This window comes from Desmodus rotundus, chromosome 2 (assembly GCF_022682495.2).
Source record: "Desmodus rotundus isolate HL8 chromosome 2, HLdesRot8A.1, whole genome shotgun sequence".
In the NCBI taxonomy this organism is placed as follows: Eukaryota; Metazoa; Chordata; class Mammalia; order Chiroptera; family Phyllostomidae; genus Desmodus; species Desmodus rotundus.
The window spans coordinates 196,821,603-196,845,660 of NC_071388.1; the positions used below are offsets into that span (position 1 = coordinate 196,821,603).

Genomic DNA, 24,058 nt, shown 5'->3' on the forward strand with positions numbered 1-24,058 from the left:
TTCTCCCCAGCCTGCCCCCCACTCCCAGTCAATCCCCACACGGTTGTTCATGTCCACGGTCACTCATATATGTTCTTTATCTAACACCTTCACCTTCTTTCAACCAGCTCCCACCTCCCCTCCCCTCTCCCAGCTGTCAGTCTGTTCCATGTTTCTGTGGCTCTGATTCCATTTTGTTCATTAGTCAATTTTGTTCATTAGATCCAGTTACAAGTGAGATTATATGGTATTTGTCTTCATAAAAGCTCTTGGCATTGTAATTGCCAGCCCACAAACAAGGAAAAGGGCACAGGGAAGTTAAGGAACTTGCCCCAGACTGAATGATCAGTAAGAAGTGGGGCCTGAATTCCAGCCAAAGTTCATTCTCATTAAATAAGGGGACATGAGATCTCATAGAATCTAAGTCAGATTTGCCAATGTGTTGTTCTCAAGGGTGAGGACCATTTCAAAGTCAATGCTGTTCATCCTCTAAATGAGTATGTTTAATGCAATTAAGATCTTGTGTTTTCACCGAATGACAACCAACAACTACATCTGGAGCCACCATATCCACGGCAGAAATTATTGAACAGACAACTAGATTCCAGGTTTGAATATGGCAACTACTTTATTGTTTTCAAATGCAAACCCTTTGCATTTAGTTTGCTATTTTACAATTTTACAAACTAGGTATAAAAGACCATAAATAAATGACATAAGTTATGTGTACCTAAGTTTTATGAAGGGAAGAAAAATACCTTGACAAATTAAAACAAAATAGAAAATCTATGTCTAACTCAAGAGATTGCTCAAATTTTGGAACATGTGTGAATGACTCTATGTTCAGTTAATTTCTTTTTCAGTATGAACTAAATTATAATATGCCTTATACATTCTAACTTTAACCACAGTCCTTGCATATTCCAACATACTTGGAGTGATAAAAAAAAATACACTCTTCAGTGTATATCAATGCTTGATGTTGTTTGGAGAATGTTAAATAAGTGAAAATATTGCTTCTAGAACTTTCCTTTACTGGTCAGAATTTAAGTGTCTTCGGACAAATATTGAGGCTATAAGCTTGTATGGATTAATACACATATCCTTCACAGATTGAATACAAGAGGTCTCAAAACACACACACACCAGCCATGTAGTGAGCACAGCCTTTCTTTAAAGTAACTTTTTAAAACACGCCAGACCATTTTATTCATAATATTGTTAAAAATAATCTGGGGCCAGTGGACACATGGTGAAGCTACTTGATTTGGTGCAGGGGGTCAGCTTAACGCTTCCTAACGGTAGATCTGAGCTCACTAGGCCAGCACTCACTCATGGGGCTAGACCCAGCCCCTAAAGCTGGCCTCCTGCCCTTACCTCTAGAGGAAAGGTGGCCTGCTCAGAGATTCAACCTCATCTCTTTATACATATTTTTCAGGCATCAATGCATAGGCACATCCCTTTAAAAATATATTAAAGTCCCCCCAGAGGGGTGAATTAACTTTGTCACTCTGGCATAGTTATAAGAATACAATGCCATACACCCTGACAGAATGCAATAAATATTTACTGATGATTTTCTTTACTGATTCCACAACATAGGGTTCAGAATCTTTTGTTTCCCATATTTCCCTGATTTGATGTTATAGCTTATATAAATGGCCACAGTTTCTGCAACCATAGCTTAGAATAAGCAAGGCAGCCACTCAGATTATGAAACATGGCAGTATGTTGGCTGGAGTTTGGTATACATATCATATCAAAACAGAATCTTCACACAGTGGACCTCAGATTCTAGAAGGCTGATGTACTTTTGTGGGCCATCGCAGTTAGCTTTACATCGATAACTGTAGAACTTTCCGTGTAACTGGGAACCTGAAATTCCTCGCGGCCATTTAGTCCCAACTAGGCTAACCCGGCATGTATCGTTCTGTGATGGTGGGAGACAAAGTATTAATCCAGGACACATCATCTCAAAGCTGACGCACATGTCTACGTTCATCTCCGAAAGCATATGAGTTGCATATATTTGTTCGCATTCATCAAGTCCATTTATGCAGGAAAACGAAGGCTACTTGTACTCCATTTGGGGTTACTAGACAAATGCCATCCCCTTCTCTCTCTCTTTCTCTCTCGTCAAGGAACTGGTGATTCAGATGAGGCGTTCAGTCAGAATTCGTGACTTTGATGATGGATTGTCACTGACATGGGTTTCTATTCTTATATTACTCCACCACTAAGGTGAAAATGCTTCTGCCCAAAGCTGTATTATTACCTATTAAGGTTAGTGTGGCAGCTACAAAATACAATATAAATACAGGACATTCAACATTTCCGGGTTGTCTGTCTAAGGGGATGGGCATGGTCTCCAGGCCCGCTATCTCGTGTGACTCTTCATCTCAGAACTCGTGGAAAACCAGAACTCGCCAGGTGTAGCATTCCACAACATTCACAGGCAGTTCTAAGCATGAGGTTACACACGTGCACACACACGCACACACACTCACTCACACCTATGTACACACGTCAAAACAGATAGTCAGCTCGTATTTAGTCTAGGAAAAAATATATTTATATGACTGCAATGGCACACCCTGGGTAAAATGTTACTTCAGCAATGCATATCGTAGGCAGCTCCTAGGAACTGGCTCTGTTTTGCATGGTGGCACCTGACCTGGTGTCCATAGTAAAACCTGTAGCCTTTGGTCACTTGCTGCCACACCAATGCAGCAGTGACGTACAGCAATGATATGGAAATACATATAAATAAAACCACAAGGAGTCTGGGAACAGGGGTTCTGCAGAGCTGGTGCTATGAGACAGTATGTTCCTCAGTGCAACCGGAGAACAGACGCCGAACCTTGAATGCTTGCCGTTGCTTTCACTGGAAAGGAGATTTGAAAGTCATGCGCTTATTCGTTGTAGGTGTTGGGTCTGTTTCATCTGTGTCTTTGCTCCAGAACTGGCACAGCAGACGCAGAAGAAACACGTGTAGAAGGAACGAGGAGGGTGTGTTCTGTTTTCTTCTGTGGGCTTTGTAATCAACAGGAAGGGCTGTGAGGCCAAGATAGCAGAATCTACTCCCTGGAGAGAAAAAAACAAGGCTTTAGACAAAACATCAGCTGACATTGCCAGTCAGTGGTCAACCAATGCTGCAAGAAAGTATATAGGTACACAGGAGATGGTATGGCTCAGTAAGTAGTAGTCCGGGAGGGAGATCGTGAGTTCTTATTTCCTCCTCTGAAAAATGACAACAACCAAAAAATTCTGTGTATTCACAGCTTAACTATCACCACTCTGAGGAAGGTATTATTGTTATTCCTATGACACGGAGGAGGACATAGAAGCACAGACAGGCTATGCGACCTGCTCGTGGTCATAAGCGCTCCAGTGGCAAAAGTGGGACAAGAACCCCACACAGTCTGAGTCTGTAGCTCTGTGTGAACAGCCTCTCTTTGAAATGAAAATTCTGACTGGTTATGATCCAGCTGCGTAAGCTGAGAAGGACTTAGAGTAGGCGAAAGGCAAACCGTCTGGCTGTAAAAGCCTGGGCACTGGCATCCAGTCGTTCCAAAGCAGGAAACTGTATATCTTGGGGACATACAGTGTGGGCCAAACATCAGTTTACATATGTGGGTACGTGAAACACAGAATTTATTCTCATACTATTTATTATTATTGTATTATTGTCTACATGAACTATAAACTTGCTTTTGCCCCACCCTATATTTGGAAACATCCCAATCCACCAATAGTCAACAATACAACTGACAAAATACAAACTAAGAAAATTAAGTATTGGGTGTTTCTCTTAAAAAGAAGGGTACTTCTAATGAGTGAGATTATGTAATTAATCAAAGATCCATAGGATCTGCTTGGGACAAGCAGAGAGAGAGGGGACCTGGGGCCGTGGGCACAATGAGAGTTTTGGTGCCACGGGGAGAGTGGTCTTAGGGGCTGAAGCCCACCAAGAATGAATCTGCCGCAGGTGCCCATCAGTCTAGAATTGAACAAGGCTGGCACAACGCAGTGAACACGCTGGGGCTCCTCATTCACCAAACAATCAACTCAAGACAAAAGAAGCTCTCTCTCTTCTTCCCTTTGTGACAACTGACTATTGAGATTGCTTATTGGACTCTATTTCTCACCCCAGTGACCATGCTTGGTGGTTGGTGGCCTCAAGTATGGAGCAAGGACCGAGACCAAAATGTATCTTCACAGACAATTTTGTTTATTTTATTGGACAATCTATTCATTTGCTTGTATATATATATTTATTGTGTGAGAGAGATAAATAAAATTTACTTTCTTTGAGGGAGATGAACATTTTAAACTTCTAGAAAATACTTTATTTGGAAAGAGAGAAATAAAGTTTTCTTATAAAATAGTGTGGTAATTATAGAAATCAGGTAGAAACTTTCAAGCAATTAAAAATTATAGATGGGGTAAGGGTGTAACTAGCAAGGTCTTTAAGAAGCCCCTTGTGAGCATCATCCTTTTGTCCATTATGAAAAAATGAAAGAAAGGGGGATCAGATCTATCCTTCCCAGTGTTTCTTAGCTGGAAATTGCTAAGTCTATCAAATGGAGTTTTGAAATCTGAATGTGCAAAGATTTCATCAGGCAGGCAGGTATTTATATAAAATAAAAGTAGAACATGAATATGACCTTAAGACGCTAATACAGTACAGCAATACCATGTGGATATGCAAGCATTTGAAGGTAGTGAGCTTTTGCTACTAGAAATACCATTCTTAGAAGACAAAGAGTAGTTTCAAAACCAAATGGGCTGACAAGAAAAGTAGAACCAGAGACAGGGAGACATGGACCAGACTGATAGCTGTAGGAGGGCATGTGGGGTGGGGGGTGGATGGTGGAAGGAAGGGGAAGGGACTAGTCCCAGAGCAGGTATGAATGATGCATGGGTATGGATAACAAAGAAGGGATTGAACTGTGGTCTAGAGGGGTGGGCTGGGTGGAGAAGGGCAAAAGGGGAAAAAGATGGGACAACTGTAATAGAATAAACAATAAAAAATACTTAAAAGAGAAACAAAAGGTAAAAAAATAGAAATACTAATTTTCTTAAAAAATCAAAAACAATTGTCTCCTTTCAGTTTTCTAATCCCTTTTTCCCAACACCTAGATGCAAATATACATTATATAAATATATTTGTAATATTTGGGGACCATGCATATGTGCATAGAATTGGATGTTTGAAGTGAGAAGTGTGGGAACACAAAGGCTTCTATCTACTTAATGCCAGAACCAGAGTGGAGAAAAATAAACCTTCTTTTCTCCTTTGAATGCAGGCAACTCCTTTATCATGGGGAATTGCTGGAACGGAGACCAGACAAAGCATGTGGTCTACGTGGGACCATCGGTAAAAAATGTGACTTTCACTGTGACTAAATAAACAAAGCACTGTTCCTTTGAGTCAGCCATGAAGACATCAAAGTGTCCTTAGTATCCAGTTCCTCTCATGGCAAAGAGTCTTCCTTGTGCACTCCCCTCTTTCCATCATAAAATAACAAATTTCATGAATTTCAAGGCTAAATAATACAGGCGTAACTTGATAGGTTTACCACTTTTTGTACAGATGCACATTTACCCCCAAACACTCATAAATCCATATAAAGTGAAGAGCTTCGTCTGTATGGCTCCCTACCAGTGAACTTCATTTCACCTCACTCTGGCATGTTGCAATAAAACATTTGGATTCACAAGTGAAAGAAGGATGACTAACACTTGGGAAACCATGGAGGAAGAGTACACCTCTCTTATGTAAGAATCAGTATGTCCTGCATGAGACTATTTCATATGCACTTACAATACCATGTGTGAGGAAAGGGGCTATTATTAAAGTATCATTATCTCTAATTTCCCGGTGGAGAAACTGAGTTGCAAAGAAACATGGGGTGAATTTCCCGGTGTCAACATCTCGCTTGGCTTTAGAATCCATAGCTGTCTAGATGCCAGAGTCTGGCTCCACGCCCTGGGAAATAATGCAACATTTCTATTGTCTTCACATTGCTCTTCTGAAATATGTTAGTTTGCGGAAGCCGTGACGTTACCACTCTTACTGCTACTCAATTTTATTTTAGACACTTGGAAAGGCCTTCACTGGCTTTTCCATTTGCGTGCATTGTAACTTCTGCATGTGTTAAATTTAAGATCCAGAAGGCAACCTCTGAATGGAAGTTTCATATTCCACCTTTCTTTCAATCCCACCTGATTATTTCATTTAAAGAGATACCCACTGAGAAGTAGCAAAATGAGAACAACATAGAATAATTAAGAATCAACCCTCCCTGATTTAAAATGTTCTGTTTTGACTATGTTCACTGTTTAGAAAAATACTTCAAGTCTTAAGTTGTTGAATTTAAGAAAGCAAAACTTTTAATTATTCGATATATGCAAGGTAACATTCTCTTTCTACTTATAAAATAATGCCATACTGTTATCTTATTTGAATTAGTCTGTGAAGGTTGAATATAAAATAATCCACAGCATTTCTGAGAGAAAAAATTTTTACATTTTTTCAAAAAGCAAGCAAAAAAAAAATCCAATCTACATTTGCCAACTTTTATCATGAGTATCCAGAACTCCCAGACTTTAGCAAAAGTGGTGATGAGTGAAGAGTTGTTGAGGCAATTTAAAAAACACATTTTGCATTCCTTCTAAACAGAAAAGCTTTTATAACTAATGTTGCAAAAGGTTTTTCCTAAACTGTCATGATTTGAGAACATCAAATTCAATATTCTTTACTGCAACAGCTTTCAGGATAAAACAAGGGGGGGAAGGTCATTAAAATCAGCCAAGTTGTTGTTTATCATTAAAATCAGCCAAGTTGTTGTTTAAAAGTGATAAAGATGGAAGTTAAAAAAAAGTTAAAATTGGTCTAGTTAAAAAAAGTTAGGCATGAACAAAGCCATTTACAAGTTTCAAGAAGAAGATTCCATGATTAAAAAAGAAGCACCTTATGGTTAAAGGGCTTTCTGGATGAAACACATATTTTTTAGCAGGTAACTTTCTGATAATGAGGAAATTCAGGTGAGTTCCAGGTCTCACCACTGACATTTAGGTAAATCCTCCCTGGCTCACCCCATTTGGTACAAGGGCTACTAGGGCAGGACGTAACATTAGATCGAGACTAATCTAGAGGATTCTCAACTGAAGCAAACTCCCTGAAGAATGGGCCATGTGCATGACCCAACAAGGTTCAGGGTTACTAGCTGGTACCCAGAAGATGCCCAATAAATATTTGTATCATGAAGGGCACCAAAGGGCCAGAAGAACCCTGTAGAAGAGAAAGCACAGCCAGTAGGGTCCATCCTCTTGAATCGGATTGAATATGGCTCTTATTTTCCTTCTTCCTGAAGAATAGTAAGGAACCCATATTAGTTTTGGTCTCCTCTCCCTTTGTTGAGAGAATTGAAATATTGAAAGAATCCCAAACTCCCTGATAGATGTCAAAAAAAAAAATATTGCTCAGAGTCTCAAATAAGATCAACTTTCAAAAAACAATGTTTTCATTGGAGAAAGAACCATTGCTGGTTCTTTTGGCCTTACCTTGGAGATTTGGGTTTGCTTCTTTAAAGAATGGAAGTGTGAAGTTCCCTATTCAAGATTGTCCCAGTCCGCTATCCTTAAGGTAGTTACGGTAAGTTTGTAGAGTCCCCAAAATAAGATTTTCTATGGCACAGCCTTGGGCCCAAAGAAACAGAACGTGTTTGTCCAGTTAGGGGGTATGTATGGCGCTCGGGATTTATTATTATTATTTTTAAATCCACTTTCCTTTACTTTTCACCCCCTCATGTCATCACAAGCCACCCGGTGGCCTAAGCATCAAAGGAGCAACACAGATGAGCCACGTGGCTGTTACCTAGGTTTCTCCCCCTACTGTGAACCAAGCCTGAAAAGCTACAAGTGAGTCCTTCAAAAATGTGCCTGGGCGTAGTGTTCATTCCAGTGAAAGAAGGAGGACTGTAATTTATGCCACAAACAAAATACCACGGCTGTAATTCCCAATGGAGGAAGGACCAGATGTCTCAGAGAAGCTCAGTGTCTGGCAGCAACGCAGCATCAAAACTCAGAGGTGGTGTCCTATTTGTACAGGTACATGTATTTTACAAACTGGTGATGGACGAAGTACTTCCGAGAAACAATTCGTTCCAGGTCGAGTTCAGACGACGGTGATCATTCCTGTAAGCCCCAGTTTCCAGCAGTCTGTACACCAAGCAACACTGCAGATAGATTTTTTTTTTTTTTTTAAATTTCAGAGGGCGAAGACGAAGTAAAAAAAGTGCAGTTCTTCAATTAAAGTGCATGGATGAGGTAAACTAATTTCAAGAGTTTTGAGTTTAGTCAGTACTGGCTCAGACGGGAACCATTCTGCCGTGTATCTGCTGCATTTGGGTTCTCATCGCCTGGACACTGCTCAAAATCTTATTCTGGTGTGTGACAGCTGTGATCCCGATCCGTGCCAGGTCACTGTGCAGAAGGGGAGAGACAGGAGGGAGAGTCATGTTAGGAGCGCTGAGAGTCTCTTCTCTGGGTTTCATGCAGACACACATTTGAATCAGCCACAATTCGTACAGCACAACACGGCAGGTTTATTAACATGTTTAATTAAGCAATTTAAGGCAACAATGTAGGTGCTTTATAAAGGCTGTGTACAATTACACTCAATCAAAATGAAAGGCATTCCAGTTTTGGTTTTTGTTTTTATAATGGGTAGGATGATTATGCAGCTCAAAGCAAAAAAAAAAAAAAAAAAAAAGGGAAAATACTATTAAATCTAGATTTACCCTTTTGTGTTACATCGCTGAGTACTTACTCCTGGTTCATGTGCACTACAGCCTCTAGTGTGGTATAACCAGCAGCCGTGAAATTATCCTTATACCGGTCCATTTTAATGGCCTGGAGCCAATCGCCCACTGATACCACAGCGGAGAATTCAGGGGAGCTTGGATCCAACAAGGCAGTGTTAGGTCTGGAAATGGAGGGTAAGAAAGTGTAGACCGCTATCAATGAGAATGCAAGACTCAGAAGTCAGGTTGCCTGAGACAGACACCGGGAACTGAAACACCAAGAGAAAGCTTCTAAAGCATGTTAGCAATCAGCCTATTCCTAAGTTCATGTCCAACATTTGTTTCATGTGAACCTCCTCGAGCATGAATGATCATAGCAGGTTTTTTAACATCCTAGCCTGGAGTAAAGATTGGGGGAGCCCTTGTGGCTGAAGTAGATTGCAGAAAGAGTCCAGTCCCTGCCAGCGCTGAATATTACAGACTTCAGTTCAGCAACTATGGAAACCCTAGTGAAGTATGAGTAAGGGAAACGGTGTGCTCCAACCAGGCAGGCTTGATGGAAGGAGAAAGCAGCAAGAGTTCAAGAACAGTGTGTTTCCAGCCAGGTTTGCAGGCAGTCTCAGTGCATTCGAACAAACTCGAGACAGCGGGGAGTTAATCCCCTTTAATCAACCCATGCCTAACCAGCACGCGGGCCAAGACTGGAAGGAAGAATGGCCACTTTGCTCATTGTTTACACTGTGGAACACGCTCCTGTGTTCCTTTGCTGGGGCTCCCAAATAATCATTTCAACAAAATACGCGCACATTTTTTAACTTATTTATTAGTTTACACATTTCTCAGTACAGGTGTTATATATTAGGTCATTGTTAAGAGCAACTGTAGTTCAAGGTAGGAATTCTGCCATTCTTTATAATATTGATATATAATAAATCATCTATTAATGAAAAGCATTTAGTAACAAACTCATAAGTTATTATCATCAAAATACCTAGTATCACAGGATTGTCCTTTACAGGGTATTCTATACCACCTTCACTGTAATTACCTATATAACAACAAATTTCTCTTCTGTCTAGAAATTATGGAATGAAGTTTATTTTAACATTTTGACATGACTTTCACCCTGAGACTATGTTGCTTGAACACAAACTATTAAATCAAAAGTATGTTATCATTACTGAATTTTCAACTAAAAAAGTTATTTTCTTGTAAAAACAAAATTAAATCAATATAATGCCTTGATTTATTTTCTACATAGCAGAATTAATGCAATTCCATTTTTATGTTAATTTTTACCTAAATTATTTTGATTTACATTACTTTTATGTAACTATTTTAACAGACTTGTTTTATCAAGTAGTTTGGCATCCAAATATTCTGCTTTTATCCTTTCATTCCATTATTTCAATTATATCCAATTTTCTAAGTAAAATTCTGTCAATTTTTATGGCAAGAATAATCAAGATATAATTCTTCCCCCAGTTTTGAGTCAATAGCAAATATTACCACGCAGAATTTCAGACATTAGTGCTGAATATTTACCAATTCAAATATTCATTATTAAACAAGGAGCAACCGTTTGCATTTACTTCTAACTTTAAGCCAAGAACATTAATAGGCAACGTGTAAACTCTAGGTATCTGAGAAAGTCAGAATGACCTTAGGATGGCAATATCCTCACTCCATATCAATTAACCCTATGGAATATTCTCAAGCTTGTTCTGGAAGTCTCTAAGCTCTTTGTCAGAACGACTAGCCTTAGGATTCTCAAACACAGCAACACAGCACATGGGCTCTGGAGCTGGAGATGCAGGAGCTGGAGGTTTAGTTGGAATCAAAGCCAGCTACGTGGAAACCTGGCTTGAGAGCCATATAGTTCCACCCTCTCAGTGAACAGAAGAACAGAAACTAACCCAGAAATGTTGGGTATTTTTTTTAGGTTACGTATCTCCCAAGTGGCAGAAGTAACATGTGAATTCAGCCTGACGTTATTGCAGAAGCGCTTGACCATTAAGCCCTTTGAATAGTGGCCAAGGAATTTGAAAGGCTAAAAGAGAAGAGAAGGCACCTCTGCTGTTTGCTCCACGTGCTTTTTGTCATGCACGGCAGTAAGTGTGGTCCTTCTGGTGTGCCGTCTTTACTTAGGCTATGTTTCAGGAGAAAGATGAGAGGAGAACATCTCAGTTCTGGCCAACAGGAAGGGGTCGCATAGCACGGGAAAACGTCCTTCTGTTTTTAACTCAAGGCCTTGAGGAAAGAGAGGCCTTTGAGATTTGGAGAGGAGTTGATGCCTCACCTCCTGCAGGCCTGAATCGCCTGGTCTTCTTGTGCCTGTCCTCTTGAATCATTTAACTGATAAGGATGGTCTGCACCTTTTTCAAGGAGCTGATATCTAGGTAGCCTGAACCTTAAACCAGTAAAGTTCAGCCTCTCTGAAGAAAAGTCTCTCTTGAACTATAGGACTTACAATATCTTTATCTTCTTTCTGGGCTGATATACTTCATTTTGCTCTTCCCGAAGAAAAAAACTACAACGTTTACAGGTGGTTGAATCACTTTAGTTTTTAAAACCCTTCTCAAACATTCGTCTGCCTGCTGTGTGACTTGATCAGTTTCTATCTTGGTCCTGTTTTCTACTATTCTTGAAAGACTCAGAAAAGAGAAACTTTAAGAACGGAAGCCTAATGCATCTCTTGAGACAATCAATACTTTATAACTCAGCTTAAAATTGCAGTGCATAAAAAGCTGTCCTTGAATCCTTACTTTTTACAAACCCAGTGTCCCTTCCCTTTTCAAAATATAACATCCAGTAACCTGAATGTCTTCCAAAAGTACATTCTTCCCTCTTCCTAACTGTCCAGGTCCAGCATCATGAAATAAGCACTTTAATTATTTTGTTGCTTTTTTTTTCCACAAAAAACATTTGTTTTTCTTACTATTCCTTGGGACTGACAGGAATTTGGCTCTTCAAAATGATGAAGAGAACTTCCATAAATACTCCAATAACTGAGAAACCACCCAGGCTGCAGAGAGCCGTGAAGCGCCCTCCTACTAAAAGGAAGGAATGAACATGAGTCACCCTGGCCTGCCATCTCTAATGCATTCTTTCATACATCACTGTTAAGTAAGCACGGCTCACCTGGAGCTCTCGGTTCCCGTCCTCTTCAAGCTGCTGGGGTTGCGAATTAGTTTGTCCAACATGTTGACAATCTGCCCAAATTTAGGCCTGTCGCTCCTCTCCTTCTGCCAGCAGTCTAGCATCAGCTGGTGGAGTGCAATGGGGCAGTCCATTGGAGGGGGGAGCCGATAGCCTTCCTCAATGGCTTTAATCACCTGTTGAAGTAAACAGAGCATGCTAAGCTGCCAGGCAAGCTGTTGGTAGCGGTTCACCATCCTGACCGGCAAGTTCCCTTTACCTTAAGCTGCCAGTAAGCGTGAATATGGTAACACCTCCGATTTCTCCAAAGAAGCCAAGCTGGGCCTTGCATATCACTGGCAACAGGGTCGGGAGTCAGCTGTTGCTATGAGGTGTTCTCATGCGGCAGGCCATGCCAGCCTGAAACTCTTAAGCGAATATGCATGTGTGTCCCAGTGATTAGAACCCGGTCAGATTAACAACGTGGGGTAGGTCTAACCCTCAGAAATCACAAGACAATGACCTCCCTATTCTGCTACTCAGCATCTGCTAAAAACTCTTAGTCAACAGAGACCATGAGCTTGTTAATGACCTTCTTTAGGAAGCATCCATAGTTGCCTCCAAAGCAACTTTGGAGTCACTTTGCATCATTTTAAACCTGTGCCCGCTTGTTCAGACAGCTAATGGGTCAAAACTATAGACTACCTTGCAGACCCCCCAATCCAGAAGACACTGACAACCTCTCAAATAGCACACTCCTCAGTCTTTCTAGATGCCCAAACATTTCTATTTCCAGGAGACCAAAATCCACCAATATGCCAATTCTGTATCTCTTTCTTTGTCCCAGTTGGCTGTCATTTGACCTTGTTAAAGGTGTTATGTTGCTAAGTAGATTAAAAAAAATAGTAATAGCAAAAAAATTTTTAATCTTCTTCTGGGGCATTTATATTTTAAAGGTGATCCTGCCACATCTAAGGAAAAAAAGTTCAAGGTAGGAGATAATTGTCTTACTACCCAGAGTGCCTAATAAGACAGAAATAAATCATTCAACAGTCTTTCTTCTAATTCTAATTTTTCTAATCTGTCTTCACAGGCATTACAGTATTTTTCTTATTGACTTTTCTCTAAACCCCCCTTCTTCATGGCATAAATCCCAGTAACGCAATACAGCATGACTCACGCCAAATTTAAAGAGGGGAATTACTTCATAATTTCTTGGCTACTCATAAACTTTGTTTATGGGTATCCTATGAGATTCTGGAGGTGATTTTGCTTGTTTGGGGATTTTTTAAAGTTTTATTTGTTTTAAAAACTGTAGTTGCTAGCAAAACAACCAGTGACCACATTGGATTCACCAATTTACGGCTGAATAATTAGCCTTCCACACCAAATGGTCAATTCAGTTGCGTCCAGTGTCTCTGTACCAGGAAGACTTGTTGTCTTTTTAACCAGCACACTGTTTAAGCTGAACAAGCATCTTGTGATTTATTAAGCCCTCTGGTCCTTTTTGTCCCATGAATTTTTGCCAACATCCTGTTGTACTAGTATTAATTTACTTCTCCTTCTAAAGTAGATTTCTATATGCTACCTTACTGAACATGATTCCACTCATTTCTGGTAATCACATTAGGTCAGCTTGATGCTCTCCCTTTCTTTTATCTTTCCAGGTGCAGGGTGTTGACTCTAGACTTGAAGAAAACACTGCATATTGAACTGATGGCAATGCAAGCAGCACTGGGCTAATGCTGGGCTGACACAATTTGTTGTAAACCCTGAGACTGCTTAATACTCTTTCTTTAACTCCCTACCCACTGCCTGCCTGGAAGATGGCTGATGGGTTAACCAAGCATATTTTCTCAGTTTACTGCTGAATGTTTTCTGGGGAGGGTGGGGCAGAGGATTCAAACCAACAAAATATTGTGCTGGCTGGTGTGGCTCAGTGGACTGGGTGCCAGCCTGCGAACGGGAAGATCGCAAATTTGCTTCTCAATCAGGGCACATGCCTGGGTTGCACGCCAGGTTCCCCACTTAGGGGTGTGCAAGAGGCAACCCGAGAGAGATACAATTGATGTATCTCTTGCACATTGATCTTTCTCTCCCTCTCTTTCGCCCTCCCTTCCCTTCTAAGAAGTAAATAAAGTCTGTAAAAAAATAAAAATAAAACCAACAAATAACTTGATAAGATTGACATATTTTCAACAGTTACATTGACTCATTCACTGTATGCCAAATGAATTCTACTCATGAAAGTAATTCTCCAGTTACATTTCCTATCAATTCCTGTTCTACACAGAACCTAACACCAAGACAAATACACATGAATGCTAGGTCAGTATTATTTGTGGGAGAGAAATGCTTCAGATGCTTTTTCATGGATAAAGCCAGACAACTGAAAATTTAAAATCAAAATGATTTTAAGATAATATAGAAACTATTAAAACTCCAGGTCTGAAAATACTTAGGGCAGGGAAACTAACAAAATCTTTAGTTAATCTGGTATTACGAGCATTTGACCATGACTCTCAGCTAAAATAAAGGAAAGTTTAATCATAAAATGATTAAATGAATACACACATTACTCGCTCATTTAGGTTACTTGTCCTTGTCCCTCTGAACATTTCTAACCCAAAATCAAATGTTGCTACGAGAGAGGTACTGGAAGGTGTCTACATAGCACACCAAACAACAGATCACACGCCATTCACGTCTGCAGTCTTTTCCGGCTTGTAATGACCTATCATCCATGCTGGCTGCCGTCTTCCCTCCCACCTGCCAGGAACCTTCCTTTACAATGTACAGGCAATCCAATGTCAACACGACCATTCCTCTTAATTTGGTTAGAGAATTCTTTTTGCCCCACTAGACATGGAGTTCATTAGCTTCTCTGTAGCTCTGAACATTCTTTTACTGATAAGGCTCCAAGTATGTTGTTTCTTAAGCACACCTGGTTCTTCACTGAATTGTCAAGGCATGTCCCTCTGTTTCAGGGAATGGCAGATGGTCAGGCGATATTCCACATTGCAGAGAATTTTTTAAAAGATGATTTTTTTCTAAAATATAATATAAACTGAATATATCTGTAATTGTAGACACTCTGTGCTAATATTCTACATCATTTATATAAATTTTTAAAAAGTTCAGAGTGTACATTTTATAGTGATCTGATTTCTATCCCTTCCAGAATTAAAACCTTTCCAGAATTAGCTAATAAGTGTTCTAGGAAGACCCACTGGTCTAGCCGCCCCCCCCCTTCCTTACTGGAGATGTTTGTAATTAAATTCTATTACTCTGGAATCTTATTAGTGTCATTATTGAATGCTTTTCTGCAATTGCAGGCATTGTGGATACTCCCTTACGAAGTAGTCCAGATGGTGCATTTAAAGGGATGTGCATAATTTACAAAGGGTCATTTAGTGAAGCTTTATTTTAGAGTCCTCCAGGGGCCAGCTCTAATTACAACTCTGTCAGCTTTAAAATATTCACTAGTTTTCTTCCCATAAACCTTTCATGTCAATTTTATCACATGTACAAAGTGTGTTTTTCATATATCCTTGCATTTAAAATTCAAAGTTTAACTTTATTTCAATACAACTTTGAAAGTTATCCAAGTTAAAATATCGATCTGTGTCACTAATCCATGCATCTATCTCTCTATCTAATCTGTCTCCACACTGTAACATTTAGGCTATGTAATTTTGGTCCTTGAAATCCACCGCCATACTGTTTAACTATATTACTAGACACATCTTATTGAGAATCTTGAGGTTAATGCACCATTTCAAGCCCAACACACACTCCATCATACCCTAATGTGAAACTTCCTGAATTTCAATGCAAAGGCATATATCGCAGAACGTAGAGACTCACGTCTTGATTGGACATATCCCAGTAGGGTCTCTCTCCATACGACATCACTTCCCACATAACGATTCCGTAGCTCCACACATCACTTGCTGATGTGAATTTACGATAGGCAATTGCTTCTGGCGCAGTCCACCGGATAGGAATCTTGCCACCCTATGAATATCCGAGCCATAAGTTATTTCCTAAGTACTTTACTGATGTGCCACTTTAGTTTCTGAGTGTTGTTCCTGTTTGCCAAGCAGGACAAAAGCATTCCTGACATAGCTCTCCAAAAACAATAAGAGACTTGTCTATTGTAACTAAAGTCTTCCGGGTAGAAACAGTTCTCCTTAGATGTTTTCTTCCCGTCGCAGGGAAGTGAACAAGTAATCTGTTTAATTATTTTTTAAAAGCCTACCTATTATCTGAGCTCTGCTTAAGGCAATATTGTGGAAGAGAAGGAATCTCAATCTCAAGTTGGATGAGATAGATGTGTTTGTCATGGTGTATCAGTAGAGGTGTAGCTGATAGTCATTTTGACTTCTTGTTAAATTTTGTCACCCAGCAGCACAAAGGCATGGGACACATGCCCAACATAACTAGAAGGTAATACACTCAATAGACTCTTGGAGGAAGCCAAATAATGGCAGATGCTAGAGCCATTTTTGACTTTAATAAAGTGAAAAACAAAACACTTATTAAAACACACATATACACCAGCAAAATTGGTAAAGCAGCTGACTGTGACCTAGGAAATGTTTGTAATGCTTTTTCCCTCTCAAATGTCTTTTGTTTTAATTGAGTTTCAAATTTTTCTTAGGGTTCCATCTGGGGAAATTCATTCGACTGGATTGTAGACCGTGATGCTGTTCAAGAAGACATCGCTTCAAAGTTTGCTTTGTTAGGGCTACTGCACACAGGACATTATATTGTACTGAGTCTCGGTAATGTACTCTGCAAACCCAGTGTCACATTCACAAGTGTTACAGACAGCAGGACACGTGTGTTGCCTCTGTCTTCCTTAAATATTTGGCTAAGGTTTTATCTACATAAATGTATCATTCAAGAAGGCTCCTTTAACTTGTCTCTCTCTAATTACTTGGACAAAAGAAAAAATCTTCAGCATTCACAAAGATGTATTCTTTCTTAAACGAAAGCATTTGAAATTCCAAAGAGGATATGTGTATGAATTAAAACTGGAGCCAAAGAAAGGGAACACTACAAGAAAAACAAACAAACCAGCAAAAACTCCAATGCTTGGGATTGCAGATACACAATGGTAAGCATTAAATGGCTGGTCACTGTCTGCTTCACGATGATTTTAACCGTGTCAGCCCTAATGGCCCAATAACTTTTATGATTCTGTGTTTATTCCATTAGTATCTTATATTCCGATGGTCCAGCTAAGATAGCACAGCCATTAACTGGATACTGATAACTCTTAACTGTGCCCTAATCCTGGCTTATCTACCAGCAGTAAAATGAAGGCCATTAGATCCTGGAAAACCTCACATGGAGTAAATGTTTTATAAATCCTCTGTATACACTCTCAGAGTCGGAAGCCAACCATCTAGAAACATTGTCTCGTTTAAAATAATATCAGTTTTAATACTAAGAAAGAACCAAATAGAAAATCTAAAACAAATAGAAAGGAAGGAAGGAAAGGAGGGAGGGGTGGAGCGCTGGAGGGAGGCAGGGAGAGAAAGGAAGAAAAATTAAATATAAAAAAAAATGCAGTAAGTGAAGCCCTACTTTGTGGCTTTGTAAAGTGGTCACACGTATACAAGCTGTTTCAAAACCCCTCTCTAGGAATCATGGTTGAAAATGGATGTGTGGATAGAAAGAGACTCTGAAGGGTGAGAAAACTTGTAAAATCACAAAGAGCTTAAGCATCAAAATAAGAAGAGAGGAAGTTTCAGAGTCAAAACCCAGAGACTGCAAATCCTCCTTACCCTCGTGGTATAAGCTGCTTCCGGATCATCCTCAAGCACCCGGGACATGCCAAAATCAGACACTTTGCAGACCAAGTTGCTATTGACCAGGATGTTCCGTGCAGCCAGATCTCGGTGCACATAACTCATATCAGATAAATATTTCATCCCAGACCCAATGCCCCGAAGCATGCCCACCAGCTGAATGACTGTGAATCTGCCATCGTTCTTCTGCATAGGAAAGGAGGGAGGGACAATCTCATTAGCATTAGGCTGAATTAGGCCAAATTAATTTTCACCAAGCCTTTATATCACTTGGATCTTTTCTGATTTCTGTATCTGGCATGCAATAAAACGCAACCTTATCTCTGGGCCTTTGTGACCAAAGTCACTAATTCACTAGCAAAGTGAGTATGTCCGAGAAGCTGGGTTTGCTTCCTGGGATAGATGGCAATTACCCAACTGTAATGAATCTAGGGCTCAGACAGCCCCACTGTACAAGAATAAATCCAATCCTACCCTCGCTGAACATGGACTATTTCATAGTTTTTAAAAATCATATCATTCTCTATTTCTCTTCTTCTTCCTTTGCCCCATTAAAAAATACCACCAAATAGAATGGATGTGAAACGTCTGTTAGAGTTTTGTAAATAACCGACACCCTTGGGTTTGATATAAAGTAGACACATACCCTGAGAAATGCATCCAAGGAGCCATTCTCCATGTACTCGGTGATGATCATCACTGGCTTACCTAGAGTTTTCCGAAACAGAAGCACAAACCCGCGATGAGCGCTGCAGTTAATGAGGTAAAGACGGGCCGTGCACGATTTTACTGCCGAGACACCTGTCTTGTGCGATCTAATTTAATTAAAACAAGCCAAGCTTATGCCTCAGCTGTGGGGAGCTAGGAATGAAATATTAAAAAGACGAGTCGGTCTCAATTCCATCTGGAAGGTTAACCCTTCACGTGGCATGTTGACAAGGTCTTTAACTAAAGTGGCCTCTGGTATCCAGGGAGCACATGAACGGATAATTGCTCTCTCAAGCCAAAGGGGGAGAAGATAAATGGGCAGGCCTGTTTAAAGGTGAAAAAAAAAAAGTCTTTAGGATAATTAATTTACTTTGTCCCCAGAAGAACCACATGTTCTTCTCTGAACTATGCTAAAGGGATTGATGGGCAGAACAAGTTTTTTACTTATTTGGAGAGACACAACTTTCAGGAAGCAGAAGTTCGGTTGACCACTGGTTGCTCAGACACATCTCAAAGCTCAAGCACACAAAATACTAACTTCTCTCCTTGTCTTCCTCAGATTAGGGGCTGTGTCCTTTCTTTTCCCTTTTCCTTTCAATACATAAATGTATTCTACGTGTTTCCTTAAGCCACCAACTTCAGCAGCAACAACAAAGTCACAGAAAACTTTCATTAAGTTATTTCATCCTAGACAGCAATCTTAATTCTGTGCTAGAACATTCTTTTTCCCCAGTCCACCTTCTTTTTGGCAAAAAAAATCACAATGATTTTAAGGTTTGGGAAAAGTGGGGGAAACACCATTTTTATTTCACTTTAGTTTTCTTTCTGAGGACCTTAGGAAATAAGAACCATTCTTTAGTTTCTTAATCGCTGGCAGTGGACTCAAGGTCTGAAATTCCTTTTTTCTAAAGGGGATTTGGGGGGGGGCGCGTGAGGGTGAGGGTGGCGTATAAATTCTCAATATTTTACTAAGGGAAGGGTTAGAGCAAAAAGAACATAAAAGATTCCCTGGGAGGAAAATAAAATGTTAGTCTGATACTAAATCAAAAATATTCACACTTTCATTGCTGTTAATTGTGGACTGTTTGGACTTAGGGAAAATAGGCTGGGATATGTCATTGCTGAGGAGACCCCCACCCCCAAATTATTCTAAATTAAAACATTCCCCACCCAGAGCCTCTGTCAAACTAGTCTCGGTGGTGATGTGGGGAAAGGACACCCATCTTTGTTTCAGAGGCAAATGTTTTAAAGAGCAGACGTTTTGTAAATTCAAGAAAGTGCAATGTATCAATTTGGTTTTTGATGGTATTTTTGGTGTCCTGTGTAAGAAACCTTTCCCAAGCAAAAATTTTGGATTAGAAACCACTGCCATGGTGATGTTATTTTCAAGTGAGGAATGAAAGCTGGCAGGGAGAGCAGAAATCTCAGTGTGGGTGGAAGGAGGAGAGAGACGAGCTCCAGTCTCTGCCCTTGGCTGCAGGGAGTGGTCCCTGTGCACCCTCCACCCCCGCAGACCGGACGACGCTCTTAGTTCTTAGCTTCGTGCACCCTCTCCATCTGTGACCACAGTCTTCCAGACAGGACAAATGCATCTAAATGAGTTTTAATTAACCTGCCTCAATCAAAAGATACTTTGTCAACTCATGAGGAAGGGTGGCTCTCTTGGCGGTGCATTAACACCTACTTCCATTTCACCGGCCCCTCTGGAGGTGTGGAGAAGAGAGTAGAGGATCCAAAAGACTGGGGTGGGGGGGGTGGAGAGAATTTATAGTCTCCTTGTCAATTTAAAAAGTTACTCCAGTCACTGCTGGTAATGAATTCACACTCTTCTAGTCCACCTTTGCACCCTCACACCTCCCCAGTCCGACCGTTGGCACCATCTTCACGATCCTTCTGCATTCCTTTTTCTGCTTATTAACAGTATCCATTTGTCAGAATCTTTATGAGCTCTACAAGCGAAATAAAGATGAACGTCTCCAGAAGCAAGGGGGCTTATAAAATGAGCCTAAGCTGGGCTCATGGAGGGAGGCGGTTCCTTTTCTGGAACCGGCTGGGGGATGCCGTGGGCAGGGGAGAGGGAAGGGGAGGGGACAGTTCCTCTGGTGGAAATTTTAAATCATTTTAATTCAGTGACAACTGCATTATGCAAATGCACCCAGTCCTTTATAACAGTTACAGCTGTAATAGCTGTGGGTTTTAGAGGCTCAGTGGGACTTTCACACAAAGATCCCCTGTTTCTTCTCTCTTCTACAGGGGTGCTGTGAAAATCACTGTCTGTGGCAGGAAAAATACCCCAAGCTGAACAGAGCCTCCTTTTGAGAAACTGGACCTGCAGAAGTATTTAAACGGAATGTTATCTTTTAATTAAAGTAGTGAAGGACTCTGGGCAGGCCCGAAGGCCACAGGCAACAGAAAAATATCCTCTCTGTAAAACTAATCTTAAAAAACAAATAGAGCTATTCTATGCTAATTATAGCCTTCACCTTAGGTGGAAAAATTATATATCCTTTGCACTGAAGTTGCTTTTCTGAAGGATTTGAAGATGGGGAAAGATACACTTCTTAAGATATAGTAACACCAGTTAACTCTTGAATTTTTTTAATGTGCCAACCATCATTTGGATGAATAATTCATCCAAAATAACCTTGTAAGGTAAGTTCTATTTTTATCTCTATTTTACAGATGAGGAAACTGAAATATGGAGCAACGAGTCATGGGCACAAGCTTAACTAGCAGTGGGGTTGGTGTGTGAGTCTTTGGCCTCTAGGCCCAGTACAGGTTCCCGAAGTGTGGTCCTGGGACCTGCACGCACCTCTGGCTCACCTGAGAGCCTGAAATTTGAACACATGGACCTCACCCCGCCTGCTGGATCAAACCTCTGAGGATGAGGTTCAGGAAACTGTTTTGAGAATTTTCCAGGATTCTGATGTATGTTTAAGTTTGGAGGCCTCTGAACTAGTGTGTACTTCCTCACCTTTTAGTAACCTCGTGCTCTCTCCTTAAAGGCTTTGTGCGCTATGTCATACTTCCCCCTCTGCCCCAGGTCTCACGTCCAAAGTTTAATCTCTAACCTACACTTCCTTCTCCCCTTCCCTACTAGGGCGGCTCCTCTGTACCATTGTCTGAGGGTACATTTCACAGGCACCTCGAATCAAATGAGAGGCATCCCGGCTTCCTGGAGACATAGCCCCAGGCTTACGTGGTCCTTGAGCGTAGGAACTGTAGGAGGTACAAAGGCTCCTGGAACAGAGCCACCTTCAGTAATAACCACTTCAGCTGCACTGTCCGTGTGGCCTTTTATAAGTTGGTCTTACCCAGCCTTCCCAGTGCAGTCAGGGGTTGCTTTGTAAAATACATCTGTTGAGCCGTGTTGTATTTTAACTGAAGCGTGGTTCACAGGCTCGGGGAACGCTAATGGACTAAAAAAGGAAAGTTCAACCAGGTGTTACTGCAACTGGGTGCTGCACTGCAGCCGCCATAAATCAGGCCGAGCAGACAAGCAAATCTCCCAACCTAATAAAGATTCCCAAGATCCCCTCCCTGCATCTGGAACGGAAGCCTCCAGCACAAGGTGTGGCGAGGTTTTGTTGTGTTTTATATAAAAAGTACTTAAAATTTATTTTTCTTACCATCTGCTTGCACCTACCCTGTGACAATCAGTTGGGTCTAGCACAGATTTGAAAGATGGCAAGGCATACCAAAAGCCTGCGATATTAATTTCCCTAAAAATCTCACACAAGCTGCCTTGGAAAGACTGGTATCAGCCTAAACCATAGACCCATTTAGAGCTGACTACAAGATTAATGACATGTCCTGCACTGATTTCCTCCTATTAGCAATCAGTGGGTCCGCTCCATCTGTCATTTCCCTGGAAGGAAAATGTGTGTTTAATTTGCCAGCAACTTCTAACTTGGCTTTGTAAAGGGAGTGACCCACATACATTTGGTGACGACGCCTTCCAAGTGAATTATGTTCGGGTGGTCAAACTGTCCCATGATGCTGGCCTCGCTCAGGAAGTCTCTCCTCTGTTTGTCCGTATAACCAGCTTTCAGCGTCTTAATGGCCACACAGATCTCTCGCTTGCCAGGCACTTTGAGACGCCCACTGCAAACTTCACCAAATTCACCTTCGAGAGAGAAAAAGACTTGACTATGGACCAGAAACACAGTCAAGATGAAAGAGTAATAGCAAACATTTGTTGTGTGCTTATTACATGCCAGGCAACATGCTAGTGTTTCATATACAGCAAGGAGATTTCGTGTACAGATATTCACATATATACGTGTACGCTTAATACATTCATACACATTGATATAATCATATCTGGAGATTTATTATTTTTTATTGTTCAAGTACAGTTGTCTCCATTTTCCCGCCACCGCTTTCTCCTGCCCCACCCACCCTCACCTCCCATCCTCAATCCTACCCCCTTTTGACTTTGCCCATGGGTCCTTTTTAATACCCACAAAAGAAACTGGCTTATTAGACAGACATGCAGACTTACCGACTCCTATGACTTTTTCAATCTTAATGCAGGAGGCATCGATTTCTTTGGCAAATTCTCGAACTGCTTGGTTGGGATCTTCGTATGTAAAGGGATCCACGTACGTTCTAACACCTGCACGATAAACACGCGATAGGATGACCAAACACTTCTCAGGGGCCACTAATAAACCTAAGTTGTCTCAGTCTAAAAATGCTTAGCACAGGAAGGGTTTTCTCCAGAATGAGAAAGATACTTAGAGTAGACGTATATAAATGTTTAAATTCTTGCTCTGGTTTTCCTTAGTGGGTAAACAAAGAATTGTTAATGAGGCTGCAGCTCTACTGATTTTGTGGAATATCTTCCCACTTCAAGGGCAAATTTTTTAAAAAAACAACTCATCCAAGGGAGGAAATGAAGAAGGGAATTTGGTATGTATTAGCTGAATATTGTTGTTCTGATCAGTTGCTTTGTTTTCAAAAATATATACATCATGCAAATTTAAAATAACAGTTTTAGAAAGGAAACAAAGTGAAAAAATAAAAAGTTGTCAGGGACTCCATAACCTTTATCACTTCAGTTGCTCCACCCAAGAAAATCCTTCTCATTTTTCTCAATATGATTCTGCCTGCCCCAGCCTCTCTCTTCCTTTTACCTTCTTGTGCTGTCTGATAGGGTACCTATTAGCCACATGTTACTATTTAAATGTAAATTAGTTAAAATTCAATAGAATTTGAAATTCACTCCCTCATTCACACTAGCTACAGTTCAAGTCTTCCGGAGTCCATGCGGCCATTGGCTCATGTACTGGGCGGTGCGGAGGTAGATGGCAGGGCCAGCATCTGAGAAATTTCCGAAGTGTTCCTGAGGAGTTATCAACCTCTGTCCACTTAAGAGTCTTCTCTCTTGCTCAAGTCATTCTAGAGCCAATCCTGTGAATTTATCCTGTGACCTCATTTGGATCAAAAGACCCAGAATCTACTAAAGCAGTATTGATGGTCCTGAATTCTACTTATTTTGTTTGGCATAGCAGTTAAATTTCAATTTTGAATTCCTTCTCTCTACAAATTTTACGTCTGAATATGAAAAAAACAAAATCGTTATCCGTTAAATCTTGCCAC

General features: G+C 40.6%; 1 protein-coding gene across 3 annotated transcripts in view; it reads right to left on the reverse strand.

The window, feature by feature from the left end:
- Nucleotides 1-588: 588 nt before the first annotated feature.
- Nucleotides 589-24,058, reverse strand: part of EPHA4 (EPH receptor A4) — a 135,279-nt gene continuing 111,809 nt past the window's right edge. Inside the window, exons 10-18 of one of the 3 annotated variants that reach the window (XM_024563772.3) lie at nt 22,959-23,072; nt 22,395-22,580; nt 18,393-18,454; nt 17,723-17,932; nt 15,795-15,944; nt 11,931-12,124; nt 8,816-8,971; nt 7,549-8,469; nt 589-3,063 (exon numbers count right to left, since the gene is read on the reverse strand). In XM_024563772.3, the coding sequence (XP_024419540.1) occupies nt 8,355-8,469; nt 8,816-8,971; nt 11,931-12,124; nt 15,795-15,944; nt 17,723-17,932; nt 18,393-18,454; nt 22,395-22,580; nt 22,959-23,072 (1,187 nt within the window). In that variant the 3' untranslated portion in view covers nt 589-3,063; nt 7,549-8,354. Of the gene's footprint in view, nt 3,064-7,548; nt 8,470-8,786; nt 8,972-11,930; nt 12,125-15,794; nt 15,945-17,722; nt 17,933-18,392; nt 18,455-22,394; nt 22,581-22,958; nt 23,073-24,058 lie in introns of all 3 variants that reach the window. The other 2 variants (XM_071220722.1, XM_053919117.1) reach the window with 2 other exon arrangements.